General features: G+C 40.2%; 1 protein-coding gene across 4 annotated transcripts in view; it reads left to right on the forward strand.

The window, feature by feature from the left end:
• Window positions 1-20526, forward strand: part of LOC126175598 (C-terminal-binding protein) — a 209071-nt gene that overhangs the window by 136581 nt on the left and 51964 nt on the right. For all 4 annotated transcript variants that reach the window (XM_049922472.1, XM_049922469.1, XM_049922470.1 and 1 more), the window contains exon 5: window positions 19805-19929. In XM_049922472.1, the coding sequence (XP_049778429.1) occupies window positions 19805-19929 (125 nt within the window). The remainder of the gene's footprint in view (window positions 1-19804; window positions 19930-20526) is intronic.

Raw genomic sequence — 20526 nt, forward strand, 5'->3', positions numbered from 1 at the left:
AGGTATCTACTTCTAAAACTCATGCTAGCAGCTGTTCGTGTTTCAAATTCTGGAATATTCCTTTCGTCTTCCCTGGTGAGGGAATTTCAGATAACTGTGTTCAATAACTCCGCTTTAGCGGCACAGTCGTCGGTAACAGTACCATCGGCACTGCGCAGCGAAGGTATTGACTGCGTCTTGCTGCTTGTGTACTTCACATACGACCAGAATTTCTTCGGATTTTCTACCAAATTTCGAGACAATGTTTCATTTTGGAACCTATTAAAGGCATCTTGCATTGAAGTCCGTGCCACATTTCGCGCGTCTGTAAATTTTAGCCAATCTTTGGGATTTCGCATTCTTCTGAACTTCGCATTCTTTTTCCGTTGCCTCATTAGCCACATTATCATCTATTTTGGCCAAATTAGCATCTGTTTTTTGGCAACAGTTAGATGGATTGTTGTTGTTGTTGTTGTGGTCTTCAGTCCTGAGACTGGTTTGATGCAGCTCTCCATGCTACTCTATCCTGTGCAAGCTTCTTCATCTCCCAGTACCTACTGCATCCTACATCCTTCTGAATCTGCTTAGTGTATTCATCTCTTGGTCTCCCCCTACGATTTTTACCCTCCACGCTACCCTCCAATACTAAATTGGTGATCCCTTGATGCCTCAGAACATGTCCTACCAACCGATCCCTTCTTCTGGTCAAGTTGTGCCACAAACTTCTCTTCTCCCCAATCCTATTCAATACTTCCTCATTAGTTATGTGATCTACCCATCTAATCTTCAGCATTCTTCTGTAGCACCACATTTCGAAAGCTTCTATTCTCTTCTTGTCCAAACTATTTATCGTCCATGTTTCGCTTCCATACATGGCTACACTCCATACAAATACTTTCAGAAATGACTTCCTGACATTTAAAGCTATACTCGATGTTAACAAATTTCTCTTCTTCAGAAACGCTTTCCTTGCCATTGCCAGTCTACATTTTATATCCTCTCTACTTCGACTATCATCAGTTATTTTGCTCCCCAAATAGCAACACTCCTTTACTACTTTAAGTGTCTCATTTCCTAATCTAATACCCTCAACATCACCCGACTTAATTCGACTACATTCCATTATCCTCGTTTTGCTTTTGTTGATGTTCATCTTATATCCTCCTTTCAAGACACTGTCCATTCCGTTCAACTGCTCTTCCAAGTCCTTTGCTGTCTCTGACAGAATTACAATGTCATCGGCGAACCTCAAAGTTTTTATTTCTTCTCCATGGATTTTAATACCTACTCCGAATTTTTCTTTTGTTTCCTTTACTGCTTGCTCAATATACAGATTGAATAACATCGGGGAGAGGCTACAACCCTGTCTTGGTCCCTTCCCAACCACTGCTTCCCTTTCATGTCCCTCGACTCTTATAACTGCCATCTGGTTTCTGTACAAATTGTAAATAACCTTTCGCTCCCTGTATTTTACCCCTGCCACCTTTAGAATTTGAAAGAGAGTATTCCAGTCAACATTGTCAAAAGCTTTCTCTAAGTCTACAAATGCTAGAAACGTAGGTTTGCCTTTCCTTAATCTTTCTTCTAAGATAAGTCGTAAGGTCAGTATTGCCTCACGTGTTCCAGTATTTCTACGGAATCCAAACTGATCTTCCCCGAGGTCGGCTTCTACTAGTTTTTCCATTCGTCTGTAAAGAATTCGTGTTAGTATTTTGCAGCTGTGGCTTATTAAACTGATTGTTCGGTAATTTTCACATCTGTCAACACCTGCTTTCTTTGGGATTGGAATTATTATATTCTTCTTGAAGTCTGAGGGTATTTCGCCTGTTTCATACATCTTGCTCACCAGATGGTAGAGTTTTGTCAGGACTGGCTCTCCCAAGGCCGTCAGTAGTTCCAATGGAATGTTGTCTACTCCAGGGGCCTTGTTTTGACTCAGGTCTTTCAGTGCTCTGTCAAACTCTTCACGCAGTATCTTATCTCCCATTTCATCTTCATCTACATCCTCTTCCATTTCCATAATATTGTCCTCAAGTACATCGCCCTTGTATAGACCCTCTATATACTCCTTCCACCTTTCTGCCTTCCCTTCTTCGCTTAGAACTGGGTTTCCATCTGAGCTCTTGATGTTCATGCAAATGGTTCTCTTATCTCCAAAGGTCTCTTTAATTTTCCTGTAGGCAGTATCTATCTTACCCCTATTGAGATAAGCCTCTACATCCTTACATTTGTCCTCTAGCCATCCCTGCTTAGCCATTTTGCACTTCCTGTCGATCTCATTTTTGAGACGTTTGTATTCCTTTTTACCTGCTTCATTTACTACATTTTTATATTTTCTCCTTTCATCAATTAAGTTCAATATTTCTTCTGTTACCCAAGGATTTCTACTAGCCCTCGTCTTTTTACCTACTTGATCCTCGGCTGCCTTCACTAATTCATCCCTCAAAGTTACCCATTCTTCTTCTACTGTATTTCTTTCCCCCATGCCTGTCAATTGTTCCCTTATGCTCTCCCTGAAACTCTGTACAACCTCTGGTTATTTCAGTTTATCCAGGTCCCATCTCCTTAAATTCCCACCTTTTTGCAGTTTCTTCAGTTTTAATCTACAGGTCATAACCAATAGATTGTGGTCAGAGTCCACATCTGCCCCTGGAAATTTCTTACAATTTAAAACCTGGTTCCTAAATCTCTGTCTTACCATTATATAATCTATCTGATACCTTTTAGTATCTCCAGGGTTCTTCCATGTATACAACCTTCTATCGTGATTCTTAAACCAAGTGTTAGCTATGATAAAGTTGTGCTCTGTGCAAAATTCTACCAGGCGGCTTCCTCTTTCATTTCTTAGCCCCAATCCATATTCACCTACTACGTTTCCTTCTCTCCCTTTTCCTACACTCGAATTCCAGTCACCCATGACTATTAAATTTTCGTCTTCCTTCACTATCCGAATAATTCCTTTTATTTCATCATACATTTCTTCAATTTCTTCGTCATCTGCAGAGCTAGTTGGCATATGAACTTGTACTACTGTAGTAGGTGTGGGCTGCGTATCTATCTTGGCCACAATTATGCGTTCACTATGCTGTTTGTAGTAGCTTACCCGCATTCCTATTTTCCTATTCATTATTAAACCTACTCCTGCCTTACCCCTATTTGACTTTGTGTTTATAACCCTGTAGTCACCTGACCAGAAGTCTTGTTCCTCCTGCCACCGAACTTCACTAATTCCCACTATATCTAACTTTAACCTATCCATTTCCCTTTTTAAATTTTCTAACCTGCCTGCCCGATTAAGTGATCTGACATTCCACGCTCCGATCCGTAGAACGCCAGTTTTCTTTCTCCTGATAACGACGTCCTCTTGAGTAGTCCCCGCCCGGAGATCCGAATGGGGGACTATTTTACCTCCGGAATATTTTACCCAAGAGGACGCCATCATCATTTAATCATATAGTAAAGCTGCATGCCCTCGGGAAAAATTACGGCCATAGTTTCCCCTTGCTTTCAGCCATTCGCAGTACCAGCACAGCAAGGCCGTTTTGGTTATTGTTACAAGGCCAGATCAGTCAATCATCCAGACTGTTGCCCTTGCAACTACTGAAAAGGCTGCTGCCCCTCTTCAGGAACCACACATTTGTCTGGCCTCTCAACAGATACCCCTCCGTTGTGGTTGTACCTACGGTACGGCTATCTGTATCGCTGAGGCACGCAAGCCTCCCCACAAACGGCAAGGTCCATGGTTCAACAGTGAGGATTAAATAATCTGATTTCTTGCTGTTAACCGTATTCTTGTCAACTGTTTCATTTAATGCTACTCTACAGTCAATGTGAAGAATGAAAGAAAACTGGTATGTTACAATAGAATTTTTAAAATATGTATTTTATTGCTCAAAGAGTAGAAATTTCAGCAGTAATTCAACTACAGGTACACCAAATCCTGCTGCTCGAAAGAAAGGGTACAAATTTCTGCACTACTTTCTTTAATATTACATCTCCTACTGGTATTGCAGTGAGACAGAATTCTCTTACTGTCAACACTGTTTGTGGGTGTCCTCATTAAATCCAGACAATATTTGGCAAACATTTAATATTTATTTTCTGTCCTCCTGGTCACGAAAACATTGATCACATCAACTCTCGTGTTCCTCCAGTTCCTTCTCACAAGTTCTTTGAAACACACTGTGTGTTGCTACTGTTGGCGAACTTAGAAGTCTCTTAACTTGAGGGACTTCAGCACTATTCAGAATGACATTTCTTGGATAAAATGGCCATGCCAAAGCCTCAAATTTCTTATGATTAGGATCCCTTCTTCTGAGTGCTGCAAGCTTAATTTTGGCAGCATTAGCTGCTTTAAAAAAGGTGTCTCTACAAGCAGCTTGCTGCAAAGCAGTGGAAGTTTGCAGCAAATTTTTTGTCGAATCTGAATATTATCCTTCTTCACATATGTTAACTTCAACATAATTCTCAGACATTATCTTCCCACATGGCATATCTTTATCGGAGAATTCAGAATTCCACAATCGTAAGGCGGCATTTCGCAACTTCTGCAGTGGAATATTGGCTTTCAAAAAAGCCTCAGTAGTTTCTTCCTTAAGTCTTTATCTTGCTTTCTTTGTTTGGCTCCACATAAGCAATCAACGATCAACAACTGCCTCTTTTGAGAAACAGCAGCAGCATTTTCTTGGCGGTGGGCGGAATGCTTCTCTGATTTAATAAGTTTTTTGACATTCTTTCGTCTCCCAACCAATGCGGCAGTTGCAAAATTTGCGGAACACTGTTGGGAATCTGTGGCATATAAACCACGGTTTGCATATTGCTATGCCCTGTCATGTGCTTTCACAGAAGTGCGACCCATAATTCATGTGCAAACAATGAAACTGTAAAAACGAAACAATCTGAACTTCACCGTGTGCTCTCAAGAAAGACTGGTGCGAGTGCAATCGATTATCAAATTGCATTGGCTAGCATTTATTGGTCTCTTTTTCGCTACCAATAGTAGTAAGCAGCTAACATTGTGTTCGGGGCAACTATATTTATAAAACCAGAAGTAACATATGGAGTTAATGACAGCCGAAATGTTTAGTGTAATTGGGATCGAAATCGTTGTATCTGTTGACATGTGAGAAACAATAAGCATTATGTCTTTGGCCAAATAAAATTGGTAGTGACAGCATAGCGAAACCAAATCAATGTGTATCGACTTATATTGATTCGTTTATGTCCATCAACTACCTCGTCGACTGTCTGGTTCACTAACTTGTTCTATGACATTACCAGGGTTGCCACAAGTTCTGAAAATGAGGGAACATCAGGGGATTTCAAACATATCAGGGAAGAAAAAAAGGATACTAGGAAAAAACTGCAGCCTATTTTTAACAGTTGCTCAGGCTCAGCACTATAGAGGACGCAGTTGAAAGGGGAGAGGTGATACCAGCTTGACTAAGGTGATTGCGGGAGGGAATGGTTAGCAAGCAGCAATTTTTGTCATGTTGCCAGCCGTGGGAATCCATACCATGTACTTCGTATGTTTATGAACATCTGCTATTTTTAAATTGCAGTTTGGCTGAATCCATTTGTATTGGAAATTGAATTGACTTTAAAATTGTACAAATACTCAACAACAGTATTCATTTCTGCAGGAGATGGCAAATTCTAGATAGGGGCCAGTGGTGTAATTCTGTGCTTCATTCTGCAATGTTGTCAACATATGAGGATAACAAAAGGGTCGTATCACCTGCTGGTTATACGCAGCCAATGACAGAGCAGTGGGCAGACAAAATGTTTGGGAGCAAGAGACATTGTAACATTCTCAAGTCAGTATAGGAGCAAAATCTGATACGTATTGGGGGGGGGGGGGGGGAGAAGAGTGTTCTTAGTTCCGACCTTGACCACCTCAGAAATAGCAACGTACTCGAAAGGAACAGCCAAATATTTGTGCAATGAGAATATAAATTTCACAGCTGTGCGATGATGATGATGATGATGATGATGATGATGATGATGATGATGATATTACAAATAGTGATACCACAGGCGACAGGGTTTAGTACTGTATTTACTCAAATCTAAGCCGCACTTTTTTTTCCTGTTTTCGTAATCCAAAAAACCATCTGTGGCTTAGAATTGAATGCAAAGTAAGCGGAAGTTCTGAAAAATGTTGGTAGGTGCCGCTACAACTAACTTCTGTCATCGAATATATGTAGCGCTACACAGGCATGCTTTGCAGGCACAAAGATAAATACTGGAACCAAAATCTCTGCGTCAGTAAATAAATTAAAAGAAAAGGTAGAAGACTGTAAACATTATGCCATGTATTTTTTTGTCTGCTGCTATCTCGTTTAAATCCTGTCTGCCTAATAAACTACGGAACTAGAGTGAGACAACAGCAAACGCGGAAGAATATACATATCATGGCATGTTTATATTTGTATTATTCTTATGCTGAATAGTGATATAGTCAGAAATGAAGCACGGCAACTAACTAGATTTTTAAATCTAAGATGAATCTAATTTCTGTGCAAAATAAAATGTACTAAAGAGGCGTTTGCAAAGATTTTCAAACGGAGAAAAATTTTCGCTAACTCTCGTTCAGAACATCTTCTATCATATGCAGTCTATTATTTGGTTCTTGTTGATCATTACCAAAGAAAGCTGCAGTGTAAGTAACAACAAATAGCAGTCTCATGCCATTGTTTCACTTATGAGACAATTCCTCTCTCTTTTTTTATTGTAAGCCGCATTTGCACGCCCAAAACAAAGCCATACTGCGAGCGGCACCAGGTTGTAAACGCTCATTATCAGAATGTGACAAACAATGGATGACACAGTACAGTATTGAATTTTCAGCTTAGAGCAACGTAAAGATCTATAACAAAGATAACGGCACTTACGACATCAAAGCAAAATAAGCAATAGATTCAAACCAGACGAAGCACGTGAAAAAGGAAGGGTACCTGTATAAATATGGACGGAGTGCCCTACACATAGCAATGGCTACTTGGTAAAACTTAACTGTTAAGCTTACGACTCACACCAAACTACTGTAGCTGTATCTTCATCCATTCGACCTCAATTGTGTCTCATGTTACAATGGAGTAACTTTGTTTTGATTTGGAGGTGCAGTCTAAAACTTTTCTCTCCCATTGAATTTTGAATGTCAAATTTCAGGTGCGGCTTTGATTCGAGTAAATACGGTAAGCAAAAAGGTAGAAAAGAGGTCAGTCCAAAAACTTTTTGTTCTTCTTGTTTATTTTATTTCTCATAGTATTGTCAAAAAGTAGACAGTCAGTAAATGCCATAGTTCAGAGTAAATATGTTGCTAACTTTTCGGCAGATACTTTGTCAGTAAAACAGAGTGTAATTTTGATTAGTCAGAATAAGTTACAAATAAATTTTCTCTAGGAACCCCTTAGAAAAAGGTCGTCGTCTTGTATTCAGGGTTGGTCGTCTTGTATTCAGGGTTGGTCGTCTTGTATTCAGGGTTGGTCGTCTTGTATTCAGGGTTGGTCGTCTTGTATTCAGGGTTGGTCGTCTTGTATTCAGGGTTGGTCGTCTTGTATTCAGGGTTGGTCGTCTTGTATTCAGGGTTGGTCGTCTTGTATTCAGGGTTGGTCGTCTTGTATTCAGGGTTGGTCGTCTTGTATTCAGGGTTGGTCGTCTTGTATTCAGGGTTGGTCGTCTTGTATTCAGGGTTGGTCGTCTTGTATTCAGGGTTGGTCGTCTTGTATTCAGGGTTGGTCGTCTTGTATTCAGGGTTGGTCGTCTTGTATTCAGGGTTGGTCGTCTTGTATTCAGGGTTGGTCGTCTTGTATTCAGGGTTGGTCGTCTTGTATTCAGGGTTGGTCGTCTTGTATTCAGGGTTGGTCGTCTTGTATTCAGGGTTGGTCGTCTTGTATTCAGGGTTGGTCGTCTTGTATTCAGGGTTGGTCGTCTTGTATTCAGGGTTGGTCGTCTTGTATTCAGGGTTGGTCGTCTTGTATTCAGGGTTGGTCGTCTTGTATTCAGGGTTGGTCGTCTTGTATTCAGGGTTGGTCGTCTTGTATTCAGGGTTGGTCGTCTTGTATTCAGGGTTGGTCGTCTTGTATTCAGGGTTGGTCGTCTTGTATTCAGGGTTGGTCGTCTTGTATTCAGGGTTGGTCGTCTTGTATTCAGGGTTGGTCGTCTTGTATTCAGGGTTGGTCGTCTTGTATTCAGGGTTGGTCGTCTTGTATTCAGGGTTGGTCGTCTTGTATTCAGGGTTGGTCGTCTTGTATTCAGGGTTGGTCGTCTTGTATTCAGGGTTGGTCGTCTTGTATTCAGGGTTGGTCGTCTTGTATTCAGGGTTGGTCGTCTTGTATTCAGGGTTGGTCGTCTTGTATTCAGGGTTGGTCGTCTTGTATTCAGGGTTGGTCGTCTTGTATTCAGGGTTGGTCGTCTTGTATTCAGGGTTGGTCGTCTTGTATTCAGGGTTGGTCGTCTTGTATTCAGGGTTGGTCGTCTTGTATTCAGGGTTGGTCGTCTTGTATTCAGGGTTGGTCGTCTTGTATTCAGGGTTGGTCGTCTTGTATTCAGGGTTGGTCGTCTTGTATTCAGGGTTGGTCGTCTTGTATTCAGGGTTGGTCGTCTTGTATTCAGGGTTGGTCGTCTTGTATTCAGGGTTGGTCGTCTTGTATTCAGGGTTGGTCGTCTTGTATTCAGGGTTGGTCGTCTTGTATTCAGGGTTGGTCGTCTTGTATTCAGGGTTGGTCGTCTTGTATTCAGGGTTGGTCGTCTTGTATTCAGGGTTGGTCGTCTTGTATTCAGGGTTGGTCGTCTTGTATTCAGGGTTGGTCGTCTTGTATTCAGGGTTGGTCGTCTTGTATTCAGGGTTGGTCGTCTTGTATTCAGGGTTGGTCGTCTTGTATTCAGGGTTGGTCGTCTTGTATTCAGGGTTGGTCGTCTTGTATTCAGGGTTGGTCGTCTTGTATTCAGGGTTGGTCGTCTTGTATTCAGGGTTGGTCGTCTTGTATTCAGGGTTGGTCGTCTTGTATTCAGGGTTGGTCGTCTTGTATTCAGGGTTGGTCGTCTTGTATTCAGGGTTGGTCGTCTTGTATTCAGGGTTGGTCGTCTTGTATTCAGGGTTGGTCGTCTTGTATTCAGGGTTGGTCGTCTTGTATTCAGGGTTGGTCGTCTTGTATTCAGGGTTGGTCGTCTTGTACTTCGGTCAATATGGTACATGTAAAAGGTACTGCAGTCTTCAAACCAAAGGTTGATTTGAACACCAAAGCGCTTTATTAGGAATGGTTTTATTGGAGAGTAGTTACATGAGAAGTCATGAATGGCTGTTAATTTTTTTTGTGTAGTTGTAAGATGTATCTTCTGGCATTTACCAAGTGCGTGTGTCTTCTTTGATCATTGCTTCATTATGGATAATGGAGGTGAAAACAGCAAATAGCTATTTTGCTGGAATGTTATGACACCATTGTTACATCTTTAGTAGGACCGAAGAGGCTTGAAGCTACAGTGCTCTGTTATTGGACAAAAATATTGAACAGTGTGGTATATTATTTCATATGTCTCACCCATATCAGGATCCAAATAACAAAGAGAGTGACAGTTAAATATGGAAGGGGCACTTTTCTCAGCTGTGCACTACCTGCATGCACAATATGGCTGTGTCAGCAACAGGTGTGCAATTCAATACAAAATCCAGTCACAGATTTTCATTTAACATGCAGTACAGGAGTGGATTTATCATTGTGTGAAGAAGAAGAAGAAGAAGAAGAAAGGGGGAGGGCAATCCAACAAAAATAGATAACAACAGTTACATTAAAGACCAAAGTGGTCAGTAACTGAATGTTACACTTCCCTGTAGCGGAATGATTAATTATCAACAAATGGCAAAATAAAGCTCACATTATTTTTATTCCATCCTGGACCTTTAATTGCTCATATATATCCCATAGTTCTCAGAAATAAAGATCGAAAGTTCTGAAAGTTTCTCCTTATAACAAAAGACCTAGCAAAACATTCTTCTTGACATGGTTTGTCTCTTGTGTGGCAAAAGGTCTATTAAACAGCCCACAAGATTTCACAGTATATGTAACAATAACAATCACTAATTTATCATCGTTGAAGTAAAGAAAGAATGGTTCTGTTGGAGTTTCCACTACTTCTGCTATCTGCAAATCACCTCTTAGTTTTTCTCTTCAGTTTTATCTGCTCCTTAATTGGATAACCATCATCGGTAATATATATATACTCCAAGATTTGTCACTTACAGGCAGTTACATTGGAATTGGTATCTCTTGCACTTGCGTCAGTGTTGCTGTCTCCATCTTCTGAAGTTTTATCTGACAGAGACTGTTCATCATTATCTCATAGCAGATCTGTCATAATGAGCTGGGCAGTTAAAAACTTGAACATTGTCTCATGGCACATGAGAGAGAACACTTGTCTATATGTATAAGGAAGGCATACTAAAACACAATTGGTTAGGACAGTCATAGTGGCAAATTTACTTGTTTACTTGTGTGTTCTAAATGGCTAGTCTACATCATTCCTAGTCGAGGGTTGCCTGTCTAAAGGCTCCCGAAGGCAAAATCTATTCATTAAGGGCTATAAGTGTTTGTTAAAGGTTTAACATTGTAAGAGAAGTATTACAGTTACAAGTGTGTGTGTGTGTGTGTGTGTGTGTGTGTGTGTGTGTGTGTGTGTGTGTGTGTGTGTGTGTGTGTGTGTGAAGGAGAGCGTCAAGTGACTTCAACAAACATTACACACACTTTCAAACATTCATAAAAGTTTTCTCCCCTATACCCCCACAAAAAGGTGAAAAAAAAGTTTATCACTAAATACATCTTCGCTGTTCATGCAGTGAAACTGTTGCTTCAGTCATGACATTTTAATTTATTATGTCTTCACTACTAACTCTGCTCACAACATGTTTTGCAGGTGCTATCCACGTACACCACTGAATGTACCTGCAAAATTATATCATTGTATGACACACTGTTAAAGATTCAGTGGTCACCTACGTAAAAATGAGAATATTAGTATTATGTATTAAAACCGTACACTATGTTGTGGCTGAGTAATACTTTCATTAAGAAAGTAAACTTGTTGTTTATACATAATATGCCTCAGTGTGGTATGTTTCAAAACATTCTAGTATACAAAGAGCAACATCACAACTCGGACACCAGCAAGGCATTTCCTTTCAATGCACTTCTCGATTTTGTGTCTTTGTTACATCAGCTCTCTTCGCAGCTCTAAATTATAGAAACATTTCACATCTCGATAGGTGATCCCATTTTGGCAAAAAAATACGCTACTCATTATGCTCACGCCAATTCTTTATGTTGGTTGCTTTGTGCTGCAAAAGAATCTCCTGTCTACAAGAATGTTTTGTGTCGTCTTATAAAGCACAACTGGATTATAGTCCATGTGAAATTACTTTTCAGTTGACGTCTGTTATTCGCTGCTCCAGAGTTGCTACATCGACCTGTGGTTGCCATTCAGTGAGATGATACACAAACACATCAGGTCACTTCACAAGTGCTGTTATGTTTAATGTGGAAGAGTGTAGACAGCAGCCACCATGAGGAATGCGGCTATGACTGAACAGCGTAGCCCTAAATTCAAACTCCTGTCTTCACTTAGTCACAACCTTGATGTGATAAGTAATGTGTCATAGAAAACATTCAGCTACCACAGAAAACATTCAACAACCACCTGTGGCAGAATTATTAATCGTACTCACTTTAACAGTGTTTAAAGCTAACCTGTAGGGGCAAACACAAGACACAAGAATTTCATTTTCTGTGCTATAAGCACTGATCCTCATTCTCATTGGTTTGTGGTAACTGTCCTTACACTGGCTACATGAGCTGATGTGTTACCAACTGACGAGCAGTCCGGGTTTGCCTTTGGCTACGTATCTATAGGCAACAAAGGCATGAAGTGTAGAGATAAAGCATAATGTTTAAAAGTAAGGAAATTTTTTTGTACATACCTACGGTGATTGCTAGCTGCAGGCAGCTGCATTGTTCAAAACAGGGTAAATACTAGTCATTTCAGAGTCACTGGAACTTCCCAAAGTGGCTATTGAGAAGATAGTCATTATTCCATGCTTAGTCAGTTACTCATTTCGTATGCGTCACAGACCTCCAATCAATTTCGAAGACATTTTCCATGCCTTGAATAGTCAGTTTCTAAACTTCATGAAACTTTGTATTTTCTTGAGCAACATATCCTTTCACTTCAGCTAAAATAACTTGCATTTTGTCATTACCTGTAAAAAAATTCGTTGTGCCCCTCCATTTCGTCTGTAGCTTATGCTCCCTTCTCAAAAGACCTAAGTAGGTTTAATTTTTTTTATTTTTAATTACTAGCTTGACAACCTTATGTTTTGGAAGATCATTGCTGTTAGTCATGCAAGAGAATACTGCCGTTGTTTTGTACTCTCACAATTAACCTACAACATGTGACAGGCAGCAATTGAGGTGTTGGTGTAACCTGTATTGAAAAAGGGGTCCAATAGTCTATTCACAAAGATTTTCTGCCCCTTTCATTGTGTAGGGACATACAGACACAAGCAGACATATTTAAATATGTCTGCTTGTGTCTGTATATGTGTGGATGGATATGTGTGTGTGTGTGTGTACGCGAGTGTATACCCGTCCTTTTTTCCCCATAAGGTAAGTCTATCCGCTCCCGGGACTGGAATGACTCCTTACCCTCTCCCTTAAAACCCACATCCTTTCGTCTTTCCCTCTCCTTCCCTCTTTCCTGATGAGGCAACAGTTTGTTGCGAAAGCTTGAATTTTGTGTGTATGTTTGTGTTCGTTTGTGTGTGTGTCGACCTGCCAGCACTTTCATTTGGTAAGTCACATCATCTTTGTTTTTATATATATATATATATATATATATATATATATATATATATATATATATATATATATATATATATATATATATATATATAATAGAAGGAAACATTCCACGAAGGAAAAATATATTTAAAAACAAAGATGATGTGACTTACCAAATGAAAGTGCTGGCAGGTCGACAGACACACAAACAAACACAAACATACACACAAAATCCAAGCTTTCGCAACCAACGGTTGCCTCCTCAGGAAAGAGGGAAGGAGAAGGAAAGACAAAAGGATATGGGTTTTAAGGGAGAGGGTAAGGAGTCATTCCAATCCCGGGAGCGGAAAGACTTACCTTAGGGGGAAAAAAGGACAGGTATACACTCGCGCACACACACACATATCCATCCACACATACACAGACACAAGCAGACACTTGTAAAGGCAAAGAGTTTGGCAGAGAGTTTGGGCAGAGATGTCAGTCGGGACGGAAGTACAGAGGCAAAGATGATGTTGAAAGACAGGTGAGGTATGAGCGGCGGCAGATTGAAATTAGAAATTAGCGGAGATTGAGGCCTGGCGGATAGCGAGAAGAGAGGATATGCTGAAGGGCAAGTTCCCATCTCCGGAGTTCTGACAGGTTGGTGTTAGTGGTCCGTCCACATCAAACCCACCAACAAGCAACAGTACCTCCATTACGATAGCTGCCACCCATTCCACATCAAACGGTCCCTTCCCTACAGCCTAGGTCTTAGAGGCAAACGAATCTGCTCCAGTCCGGAATCCCTGAGGCATTACACCAACAACCTGACAACAGCTTTCGCATCCCTCAACTACCCTCCCGACCTGGTACAGAAGCAAATAACCAGAGCCACTTCCTCATCCTCTCAAACCCAGAACCTCCCACAGAACCACCACAAAAGTGCCCCACTTGTTACAGGATACTTTCCGGGACTGGATCAGATTCTGAATGTGGCTCTCCAGCAGGGATACAACTTCCTCAAATCCTGCCCTGAAATGAGATCCATCCTTCATGAAATCCTCCCCACTCCACCAAGAGTGTCTTTCCGCCGTCCACCTAACCTTCGTAACCTCTTAGTTCATCCCTATGAAATCCCCAAACCACCTTCCCTACCCTCTGGCTCCTACCCTTGTAACCGCCCCCGGTGTAAAACCTGTCCCATGCACCCTCCCACCACCACCTACTCCAGTCCTGTAACCCAGAAGGTGTACACAATCAAAGGCAGAGCCACGTGTGAAAGCACCCACGTGATCTACCAACTGACCTGCCTACACTGTGATGCATTCTATGTGGGAATGACCAGCAACAAACTGTCCATTCGCATGAATGGACACAGGCAGACAGTGTTTGTTGGTAATGAGGATCACCCTGTGGCTAAACATGGCCTTGGTGCACGGCCAGCACATCTTGGCACAGTGTTACACCGTCCGGGTTATCTGGATACTTCCCACTAACACCAACCTGTCAGAACTCCGGAGATGGGAACTTGCCCTTCAGCATATCCTCTCTTCTCGCTATCCGCCAGGCCTCAATCTCCGCTAATTTCTAATTTCAATCTGCCGCCGCTCATACCTCACCTGTCTTTCAACATCATCTTTGCCTCTGTACTTCCGTCCCGACTGACATCTCTGCCCAAACTCTCTGCCAAACTCTTTGCCTTTACAAGTGTCTGCTTGTGTCTGTGTATGTGTGGATGGATATGTGTGTGTGTGTGTGCGAGTGTATACCTGTCCTTTTTTCCCCCTAAGGTAAGTCTTTCCGCTCCCGGGATTGGAATGACTCCTTACCCTCTCCCTTAAAACCCATATCCTTTTGTCTTTCCTTCTCCTTCCCTCTTTCCTGACGAGGCAACCGTTGGTTGCGAAAGCTTGGATTTTGTGTGTATGTTTGTGTTTGTTTGTGTGTCTGTCGACCTGCCAGCACTTTCATTTGGTAAGTCACATCATCTTTGTATATATATATATATATATATATATATATATATATATATATAATAGAGGGAAACATTCCACGTGGGAAAAATATATTTAAAAAGAAAGATGATGAGACTTACCAAACAAAAGTGCTGGCAGGTCGATAGACACACAAACATACACACAAAAATCTAGCTTTCGCAACCAACGGTTGCCTCGTCAGGAAAGAGGGAAGGAGAAGGAAAGACAAAAGGATATGGGTTTTAAGGGAGAGGGTAAGGAGTCATTCCAATCCCGGGAGCGGAAAGACTTACCTTAGGGGGAAAAAAGGACAGGTATACACTCGCACACACCCACACCCACACACACATGTCCCCTATGTTTGGTAAGTCTCATCATCTTTCTTTATATATATATATATATATATATATATATATATATATATATATATATATATATACATTTTGTCTGCTTGTGTCTGTGTATATGCGGATGGATATGTGTGTGTGTGCGAGTGTATACCTGTCCTTTTTTCCCCCTAAGGTAAGTCTTTCCGCTCCCGGGATTGGAATGACTCCTTACCCTCTCCCTTAAAACCCATATCCTTTTGTCTTTCCTTCTCCTTCCCTCTTTCCTAACGAGGCAACCGTTGGTTGCGAAAGCTAGATTTTTGTGTGTATGTTTGTGTTTGTTTGTGTGTCTATCGACCTGCCAGCGCTTTTGTTTGGTAAGTCTCATCATCTTTCTTTTTAAATATATTTTTCCCACGTGGAATGTTTCCCTCTATTATATATATATATATATATATATAACAAAGATGATGTGACTTACCAAACGAAAGTGCTGGCAGGTCGATAGACACACAAAATTCAAGCTTTTGCAACCAAATTTTCTACAAACAGTTGCATAATGTAGACAGAACCCCGACCCCCCCCCCCTGTATTTGCCCTCTTTTTTTTTCCCCCCCTCCTTCCCACCAACTCTTCACCCCACCCCCCCCAAAAAAAACTCTTTTCTTTGAAAGTAAGTAACCAGGTAACAAAACAAAAAAAAAATTGCCTATCTATAGTATCACATCTAACTTTCTGTAGCCGTATGCTTGGAAGCCATTTCAGAGAAGACATGTAAACTTAGGTTACAGTACTATAGTTCTAAAAAATGTAGCTACAGACACCATACACTACAGGTTGTTTAGTATGTTACGTTCTTTCATTCCAAAAACTCACTATCACTTTACAAATCTGAAGCTGTTCTTCCATCACCTATAAATAAACCTTGAACAACTGCTGCAAAGCATTCAGAGAGGTGCTGCTTTGCTGCATCATGTGTTGTGTTTGTTGTCCTCTCCCTTATTCGTGTTCACATGCTGATGTCATCAGAACATAGCAGCTGATCAAATGTTTCCTTCATGGAGTGTTCCTGGCAGTTGGTATTATTTCTGATAGGTAGCTGAATTTATACTAGAGAGATTGAGTTCTAATTCACATGGCTGTACCAGTCATTCATAAAAAATGGCGTCATAAAATTCAGTGTGTGCGTGCGTGCACGCGCCACCTTAACTTGGTGTGCAGAGTAACTAAATTAAATGGAGTTTTATTTTAACAGTAATAAAAATATCGGTGTGCTGGACAAATTTTTGTTGTGTTACTTATGTTGATGAAATACACATAACTAGAAGTGCAAAGCATTTGATATAGTTCGGTTCAACCGGAGTTGGAGTTAGTGGTGTATTAGTCTAGTAATGTGAAGTTCCTGGCTAGATCATCATTAGAAGCCACTTTTTAACCTTCTTGTAAATTCTCTATCGTCAAGAGATGTTAGTTAACATACATTGTATACCATATTTACCAGTGTGTGAGACAATCCTTATCAAGTTGCTTCTGGAGAAATATTTGCTTTTAACATATCATTGAGTAATTAAAAATACAAACCGTCCTATTGACATGAAGTATCTGCCTAAAAAGTTGATGTTATACCTACTTTAAATTTATGCCATTCATTGATTGTCAACATGTCGATATTACAAGAAGAAATAAAACGAGAAAAAGATATGGTTTACATTAATTTTCGGATTGTTTTCTTTTCTACCTTGTCCTCCTCCTCCTAATAGTACAGCTGTGAAAATTTTATCCTTTTTATCACAAATATTGGGCTGTTTCTTTGAAATATGTTGTGATTTCTGAGGTTCTGGTTAGTGAGACCTGAGAACACAGCTGTTCATATCCAAATATGTATCATATTTTGCTTATATACTGAATTTAGAATGATCTGATGTCTCTTACTTCCAAACACATTGCCTGCCTTTCATTGGTTGTGTAGATCCAGGACCTGACTCACCCCTTTCATATCAGTCACACATCATGGAGACGATTGACAACATTGCTGCACAACACACTTGAGTACCCCACTGGTTCCTAGCTAGGCTTTTACTGTCTTTTGCAGAAATGAATACTATTGTTGAATATTTGTCCAGCTTAAAAGTTCAGTCCCAGTTACAAATGGATTCAGGCAAACTGCAGCCAAAGTACGTGATGTAGATTCCTATGGTTGGCAAAATCGTGTGCACGTAATTTGCTGCCCGCTTGCTACTCCCCTCCCCGCATTTATCTAATTCTCAGCCAAGCTAGTGTCACTGTTCCCCCTCCAACCCTTCCACGGTGCTGTGCTTGAGCAACTGTGAAACACTGACTGCAATACCTTCTAGGACACAAGCAGTATGTAACTAAGATGACTGATACATAAATAAACTTAAACTTTTGCTTCTCCATCATTCTACTTAATTTTGTTGGTACTATCTCAGTGACAGATCTTGCTGCTATAATTTATTCTGGATGGTTGGTTTAAAAGGGGTAGGAGGACCAAACTGCTTGGTCGTCGGTCCCTTTATTCTGGTGACAACAGTTATAATCAATTTAATATGATTTATTTTGTGTATTAGACATTTCATTCAGGATTAATTTTCCTTCTCCTTTTTCATCTGAATGTACCATCATGTTCTAAAGCTGATTGAAAGCTGGTGACGTTTTTAGCCCTTATTCTAATACGTGAACAGTGACAAAATTTCTCATTTTCAACCCTTTTATTAAATCATTACAGTCTGCAACGATGGAATACACTATTCATTTTGGTTCAAAAGCTAGCAATCTTTTTTTAAAGGACATTTCCTGCCGAGAATTCTTCGGTCCATGGAACTCTTTCTCTATCCCTGACGTTTCGTCCAAAGATACATTGGACATCTTCAAAGGTGCTCCCGGTTGTGCTGAGTCTTGCCGGCAAGGCTCAGCACAACCGGGAGCACCTTTGAAGATGTCCAACGTAGCTTTGGACGATACGTTAGGGATAGGAGAGTTCCATGGGCCACGGCCATACAACCCAGAAGAATTCTCGGCAGCTGCAACATCCGGTCGTTAAAGCCTTGGTTGTATGACATTTCCTCTCTTGAACATTACCTGCCTTTACTTAAAATGCAACATTAACACAGTATTCATACATGTATGAGAATTAACATTGCAAACCTTTCAAATACAACAAGAGTTCGTAATATGATAGAAGTTAGTGCCATTTCCTCCTGTGTTTCACAAAATTGTCACATTTTAAGCAGAGCAATAGATTGTTGTAGTGGCTAGTTCATAATTTCACACAAATCCCTTGCACTAGCAGTCGGATTTCACTCGATTGCTCAAGAGATGTTGATACTATATAGAGAACTTTGGCGAATTGGGAAATCTTAAGCCTGTTCGAACATAAATATCATTGGCCCAGCACCAGCCCTATCATTCCAGATTCTTCAGACGAAATCTGCATATGATCTCGACTGGTAAAGCTTCATCTGTAAACATAAAGTGACCATTATATCCTTTACTAAACGATGTAAATATGTTAACCTCAGCAGCAATAGTTCAAACAGCAAATATGAGATGACTCTGTGTGTTTTTTCGAATGATGAATATGGGAGAATACCTAATCTTACCGGGTAAATACAGTAATATCTCTTCAAAATAATATCGTTTTATTTTAAATTACTAATGGCAAAAAAAATAGGGTATTCACAGTAAATTAAAATTTTCTATAAACTATTGAAACATCAAATAGGAAAATTTTGTATTTCTGGGGATGGGACAATGTTATTGTTGCATACAATTTTTCATTTAGCTATAAGACATTTTGCATGCCTGACCGAGCTTTTTATTTATTTTCGCGCTATTAGCAATTAAAAATAAAGTATTGGCTTAAATGGAGAAAGACAATACAACTTTTTAACTAACTTCCTACTTCACTATAGAGTTTAAATAAAGATAAAAAAGGTGCAAGAATAGAACCAGTTCCTTCACTGTTACTAGACTAATATGCCGCCAACTCACATACCAGCCATTTCATTGAAGCAAATCAAATGCTTGATATTTAACACTCCTCAGAAAAACTTCGAAGATGGTATTTTTATCTTGTCAGATTGAAAGATCTCTTCAAATTGTTTAACTATATTTCTTCTTTTTATCTTGAAAGAAATTACTTAAAACTGTAAATCTAAAAGTAGAAATTTCTGAGGTTTGCATTGTGAGGTGTACATCTTGTGTACTAGTAGTATTCCCCAATACCTGTTAACTCCCATAAGAGATGTTTTATGGCAAGGAAGCCTCTACGTACATTTTTTACTTTGCAGGAATGGGGAAAGGTAACAAAGGTGTACAGAAACAACGCATAAACTTGCACTTTATTTTCAGCCCAGTTTCACCCTATTATTGCTTGCAGAACTAACATTGGTAATGTTCTGTCTCCAAAAGAAGCTGGTATACTCTAGGTCAGCTCCATGTTGCACTAATAGCTTGCAATGAAATAAATAGTAGGTAACCATGATAACGAGATTCTGAGTATATATGCCTTTGTGTGTAACATGCAGATGATAGCGATGTGTTTTATGTGAACTTGGTTGATTGATTTGCTGATCCTTGCTTAGGTGGATTTGTGTTCATGTTATTGGGATGTGAAAACTTTTTGACAATAAATGTAACTGTACGTAATGATACAACACTGCTGACCTTTTTTCATTTTTAATTTCAGGTAGAATTGGTTCAGCTGTTGCTTTACGTGCAAAAGCTTTTGGCTTCAATGTGATTTTCTATGACCCTTACTTGCCTGATGGCATCGAAAAGTCCCTTGGGCTTACTCGTGTTTATACCCTGCAGGTATGTACTGATTTCATTATTTTGTAGGTTATTGTAACAAAAAAATTGTTCGCAAAATAGGACCTTCGAAACAGTGTGTAACACGGTGGATATATAAGAACCACTGAGAAGTACATGTGCTTACTACCACTACCACTTCTTCAAGCTGCCTTTGATACGGCTAGTAAAACAGTTGTTGGTAGCCTATACAAACTTCATTAACATGGCACTAATTAGTTCATAACCTGCTTAGCCGGCCGGAGTGGCAAGTGGTTCTAGCCGCTACAGTCTGGAACCGCGCGATCGCTACGGTCGCAGGTTTGAATCCTGGCTTGGGCGTGGATGTGTGTGGTGTCCTTACGTTAGTTAGCTTTAAGTAGTTCTAAGTTCTAGGGGACTGATGACCTCAGAAGTAAAGTCCCATAGTGCTCAGAGCCATTTGAACCTTAACCTGATTATTGATGTACAGTTGTGGTTTCCCACTTTATCCTCCATTAAGGCCTCCTCCATGCTTCTCCCCATTTTCATGCTTGTCCACATTTTCTTTTCTTTCCTTTCCTTTCCTTTCCTTTCCTTTTCCACCCTGTTCTATGTTCATGTTTTCCTATTCCTTATCAC

The sequence above is a fragment of the Schistocerca cancellata genome, chromosome 3, assembly GCF_023864275.1.
Source record: "Schistocerca cancellata isolate TAMUIC-IGC-003103 chromosome 3, iqSchCanc2.1, whole genome shotgun sequence".
In the NCBI taxonomy this organism is placed as follows: domain Eukaryota; kingdom Metazoa; phylum Arthropoda; class Insecta; order Orthoptera; family Acrididae; genus Schistocerca; species Schistocerca cancellata.